This window comes from Silene latifolia, chromosome 10, assembly GCF_048544455.1.
Source record: "Silene latifolia isolate original U9 population chromosome 10, ASM4854445v1, whole genome shotgun sequence".
NCBI lineage: Eukaryota > Viridiplantae > Streptophyta > Magnoliopsida > Caryophyllales > Caryophyllaceae > Silene > Silene latifolia.
The window spans coordinates 145,910,198-145,916,210 of record NC_133535.1 but is presented as its reverse complement, the minus strand read 5'-3'; the positions used below and the strand labels follow the sequence as shown (position 1 = coordinate 145,916,210).

The window sequence follows — 6,013 nt, the reverse complement described above, 5'->3', positions numbered from 1 at the left end:
AGTTCGTAAAACGTTGTATCAATTGATCTAAGTGCTAGCTCAACTTGTGAGTCAAGGTATAATTTGTAAACGGGATAAGTTGCTAAATGACACTTAGGATTCCTAGCAAATTTTGGAAATTGTACTTTCACAAATGTAGGTAAAATTCCTTCTATTTTTCTTTTAGTCTCAATGAACTAAACTGAATGGAGCTAGAGCTGAAGTTAATTTTTAAAGAGTAAATTGAATTGAATATACTGAATTGAAATAAGCTGAGATTAATTAAACTAGAAAGAACATGGCGTAAATTTAGGATCCTTACAATTTGGTTTATGGTCTAAGCAATTTGAAGGGTAGGGGGTTCGGGTGTACATAGTCTTACTCGTGGTAGCAAAATAGCAACACAAAGAGTCCGTCTCCAAATTACCCAAAATGAAAATTGCGTTGAGGAATGTATCAAATGATTGTTATAATTCACAATAGAAAGAACTAAGAAGACAATCACATTAGTGAACCGTTTTGTTTTATTTCATCAAATTCCAAAAAATGGCTCCATTGGGAATGGAAATGCAAGCGCAACAACTTCTAAAAGACATCCTGAATTGTAATTCCGAACCTCAGTGTATAACTAAGCAGTAAAGACGTTTACGGCTCTACGCTCCTGAGGCGCTACCAAGACAACTTAAGCTTGATCTCGAGCTCATATGGATATGAAAGTAAGTTAGGGGATTCGAAGCCTTCAACTTCAACACTTTTCAAGGGATCCTTCCAGCACTTCTCTTTTTCCTTGAGGATGATCAAGATCATCTGCCAAAGAGAGAAACAAATTGGAATACTAAGGTTTTAAGGGACTTGACTTAACATTCATATTATGGACGGAACCTTCACTATGCCTGCAGGCTGCAATGAGTACCAAACCTCAGATGGAAAGGCGCTAGTCCATAACATTAACATATGTATAATCAGGCCGAGACCATTAGCATGGAAGTGGCATCACTTGTCAAACGAATTTAAGTGAAAATTAATGTAACACAAAGATTTTAATACTCCCACCAATTCTCTATATTCTTCCCTATTTCCTAAAACGGATTATTCAGGTTTTCTTCCCCTTTCTATTTTTGGTAACTTTATTAATATAATACTCCCACCCTTAATCCTTGTGCCCACATCAAAGGGGAAGAAAATAGCGGATTGGAGGGAGTATTAATAACACTCGTAATATACTCGGTCATCCATAACAAATATGAAGTTGAATTTCTTGAATAAAACAACAATAATACTGAAGCGCCTCAACGCATCCCACAAGTAGCAGGGTAAATGGGGTCAAATACTCGAATATATTCAGCTTTATCCCTTTGTTGATTGTGTAACAAACTAACAACACAAAGGTTTTTTCAATTGACCCGAAATGAAATGTCCTAAAATTATAAATATCAGCTCAGTGCCTTAGAGACTCCCGCAAATTAAAGGACATATACAACCATGACAACGGTGTGTATCCCTATTCCCTAGGTAAGTGAGTGCAGTTAGGACTCGATTCTCTGGTTGATGACTTGGTGCTAATAGATGAATCAGGGTGAGTCAAATTTAGCTTAAATTTCCACATTCGAGACAATATAAACACAATAGAATTTTACGACATAGGTTTACACCAAACCACCCCTAAATTGTTATCTTGCAGCTTCCGTATGTGCGAGCACTAGTTCCCTAACAAATACTTTTGTTTATCCGAAAGCTTATCAAGGCGAAACATTCAAACCAAACAAAATAAACCATGTTACAGAGTAACAAAGTGTACCTCGACAATATTGTTGTGGAAACCCGTTGGTATCACCAGTACATCAGGACGGCAACTCAAAAATAAACCATCCAGAAATGCTGAAATTGAAGTTTCATCAAGCTCCCAATTACATGTATCATACAGCTTGATCTCTCGGACCTTATATAGTGCTCCAATATTAATCCTACGCAGACGGTCCTCGTCTACCTCAATCTACATATCAAGTTATCAACACAATCATGTTATTACGAAGTATAATCATGTAATTCAATAACGTACAGATAATTAGAGATCACACCTGATAACCAGATTCAAGACCGGACAACGTCATCTCTATGACCTTGAATATTTTTGTTCCAACAAGAAACTCCTGTAACTTAACGAACCACTCGGTGCAGGGAGATTCGACCCATACAAATAAGTCACCATCACAACTGTCTTGTACATTGACAATTGACAGAGCTGGCATCAACTCACTGCTAGTAATTGAAGGAGCAAAATTCAACTCGGAATAGAGTTGAAACATAGTCAAGTTCGGGGCATCAATTGTAAGCTTCTCTAACATGGGACACCCTACTACTGTAAAATTTCTAAGTGAAATGCTAGAGATTTTTACGCATTTCAGCAAAGCGCATTTATTAAGAACTAGCGTTTCTAGCACAGTAAGTCCAGAAGCCAACTCAAAAACAGCGTCATCTGTAATATCTGCGGATGTAATTTCCACCGTTTTCAAGTTCCTCAATGCAGCTATATTCATATGCCATGGCCACGGACACTGAAAATAATTAAGATAGAAAAACTTCTCAAGAGTGGATGTTCGGTTGTTTGATTGTGGTGTTCCACTACCAAAATCTTCGACCACATCATCCTTATGAGACTTTTTAGTATACGGAACAGAAATACTTTGGAGGGCCGCACATCCCCTAAATTCTAAGGCAATCAAGGGGCAATTACTGATGATCCGCTGAAGCATATCATCATCTATAGTTGCTCGGGTCAAGATCAACTTTTCAAGGCAGAAAAGCTTCATGGTTGGGTAATTCGGTAGAACCACCTTGTCACCGTCCAAGACTTTGAGTGACCTTGCATTAAAAAGAAACTCGGGCAATATATAATCCAACGATGACTCCTCGACAACAATCGTAATATCCAACTCCTCTACTTTGTTTTGCACAGCAATTCCTATCCATGTATCAATTAAAGGCATAAAGGCTGCATTAAACAAGGGAATTTCTAAGCAAAATTTCCTTATACCATGCTTCTGGCAGGAATATCGTTGCATTGTATTAGTTATGAACCCCATATAACTTATAAGTGTATTTTGATCATAAAAGTCTGCTTCATATTTAGATCCTGACTTCTTAAAGAACTGCGGCTGAAAATCCAAAACCGGGATTGAAGACCAAGCTGCATGCCATTTCTTAGACAGTACGCCAGCACGACAAGACTCTTTCATATCAAGGAACGAAAGAATATTATGAAGGATAAACTCTGGGAGTTCCGAAATTCGATCAACTGATTCCATTTTATCCACTGATAGTTTGTCTCCTGTCATCCAAATTTTCTCAGAGGAGTTTCATCAAGCACGTGAAATGCACTATCAAAATTCATGATCATCGATAACTTTAACACAATTTCACATTCAATAATTCTACCCGATTGCATTATCTGAATCCTTGATCATCAGCTACTTTACCCCAATTTCACAATCGATAATTCTACCTGGTTGCATTATCTGAATTCTTAATCTTCAACTAACTCAACCCAATTTTACAATCAATAACTCTACATGATCGCATCATCTATATTATTGATCATGAACCAATTTAACCCAATTTCACAATCATAAATTCTACGTAACTGCGTTACCTAAATTCTTAATCAACAACAAATTAACCCAATTTCACAAATCACAATCAATAAGTCTACATAACTGCATTTATTTAAGTTCTTGATCATCAACCAATTTAACCCAATTTCACAATCATAACTTCTACATAACTGCATTAATTCATCACCTAATTTAACCTAATTTCACAATCAACAATTCTACATAATTGCATTATCTAAATTCTTGATCATCAACTAATTTAACCCAATTTCCCAATCAATAATTCTACATGATTGCATTATCTAAATTCTTGATCATAAACATTAAACCGAATTCAAATAGAAACAACAAACCCTAATGATGCAATTGCAACATACCAAATACTAATCAAATGAAGAAAAAACAAATTTTAATCCAGAAATAAGGTAAACCCATATAATCAATAGTAAATTCATGTACAATTATGAACTATAATTATAAAATCAACAAGAAAAAGCATGAATCATCCAAATTCCTGATTCCAGATTTTAAGTTTGCCTAAGACAAAATTAAAAATGTTGAATACCCAATTCAAGTAATAACACAGAATACCAAATCATAACACATAGAATACAAAAGAATTAGAGATTAAATTATACCAGTTTGAGATTTTGGATCAATCAATTAGGGTAACATTTGGGTATAAAATGTTGAGTGTGTTCGTGTTTTGATCAAATTGATTAATTTTAAAATTGGGATTAGGGTTTTGGGAGTAAAGACAAATTACTCCCAACAAATTTCAACTGATTCGGTGTGGCTAAGGCCTTTCTATTGACTTAATTCGGCTTATTTTACTTCGGTCCAGCTTTACTCAGTTTAGTTCAATTTTTATCTCGGTTTTGTTTTGTGCAATTTTTTCAAATCGAAAAGAATAGGGTCTATTAAGTCACTTTGACTCTGTTTCAAGTGTCGGACACGACATAATTTAAAAAGTGTTTTTATTATGATTTCACATGAATATTTATATAAAATGAATTGTCAAACATATATTTCATGTTGGTGTATTAAGACTTAAGAGGATCCAACATATGTTATTCAATCAAGTAAAGTGTCGGAGCGATATAGATTAGGAAAACTTAGGAAGATTAGTCCCGTATATGGACTTGTTTGTACTTATTTGTTTTTCAATTAGACATTTACTTTACATAAGAGTTATGATCCATGACATCCATCTCCCATTTAAATCAAATTTCCATTTTCCTTTATGGAATTTTGTACGAAAAAGGTAATCTGGATACAACTCAAATCAAATTTACGTAAAATTTCTAAATAAATACCGAGTATTAGATAAAAATTAATTGACCCAATATTTTTTTTTTTTTTTTTTGACAGAAGGTGAATAACTTGACCCAATATAATACACACTTTAGTGACTAACCCACTATATCATGTTTCAAATTTACTTAATTCTTTAAAACTCGCAATTCATTTATTGTCCATAATTAAACGTCAACTTAATACAAGTATCAAACGGTCATAGACCCATATGATTAGGGATGAAGTTAAGTAGAGAGCTATGGTACGGGCTAGTGTTTTTGAGAAAAAAAAAATACAGAGTATACTCAATAAATTTCTTTCCAATAAAATATAAATATGATCAAAAACATATGTTAGATTAATGTTTTGACTCGTGGTAAAATTTGTACCCAGCTTCGCCACTCATCGAATATTTGGTCTGAATTCACGTAAGTATTTTTCTTCACATTTTTTTTGAAGTGGCGTACAATAAACTAAGGATGAAAAACTGAAAGTAGTACGAAACAAACACAGCTAACACGTAAAAATTAGCGAACATTTAAAATTCAGGACACGAATTTGCTCCAAAAATTAAACCCTAGCATCGCAGCATCAATTTGATGATTTGATCTTATTTGATTTCCATAAAATATAATCCTGTGTTTGTTCAATCTTCTACCTTTTGTAAGTTGTAACCGTATGGCGTATGCCAAATAAAATGTACTGCGAAAAGAAAATGACTACCAACACAACCTCAGCCTGATCTCGACATGATATGCAAACGAGAGTAGTCAACGACTTGAACCTCAATGCCTTTCAACGGATCATTCGGGCACCGTACTTTTATCTTTAAGGATGCCCAAGATCAACTGGTAAAAAAACAAAAAAAAATTGCAAATTAGTTTTTTCAGGAGGGGATAATTGCTGTAAGATTTCATTTCAAAACCATAAGCATTTCTTTACAATACCGGCAGGCACAGTTTGCCTGGCGGTCCTTTGGCAAGCGAGGATTTTAAGCACTAATGGTTTAATTAATATCAGAAAAAGTGTATACATACTCCGCACACCATACATGATACATATATGCATAACGACGGTCTAAAGGAAGTACTTGTTGTTATCGTCAGAACTCAGAACATAAAATAGAC

The 6,013-nt window shown here is 34.6% G+C and overlaps 1 protein-coding gene across 2 annotated transcripts; it reads right to left on the bottom strand.

The window, feature by feature from the left end:
- Positions 1 to 241: 241 nt before the first annotated feature.
- Positions 242 to 4,396, bottom strand: LOC141606197 (uncharacterized). 2 transcript variants are annotated; one of them, XR_012526602.1, is made up of 5 exons: positions 4,229 to 4,396; positions 2,058 to 3,307; positions 1,778 to 1,972; positions 407 to 786; positions 242 to 360 (listed from the first exon to the last, which is right to left on the bottom strand). XR_012526602.1 is itself a non-coding variant. In XM_074425235.1 (4 exons), exons 2-4 carry the CDS (start codon positions 3,282 to 3,284, stop codon positions 649 to 651), a joined length of 1,560 nt encoding a protein of 519 aa, XP_074281336.1. In that variant the 5' UTR covers positions 3,285 to 3,307; positions 4,229 to 4,396; the 3' UTR covers positions 405 to 648. The 2 variants fall into 2 exon arrangements, 1 of the variants encoding a protein (XP_074281336.1); XM_074425235.1 differs by lacking the exon at positions 242 to 360 and having other exon boundaries at positions 405 to 786.
- Between the last annotated feature and the right edge of the window lie 1,617 nt (positions 4,397 to 6,013).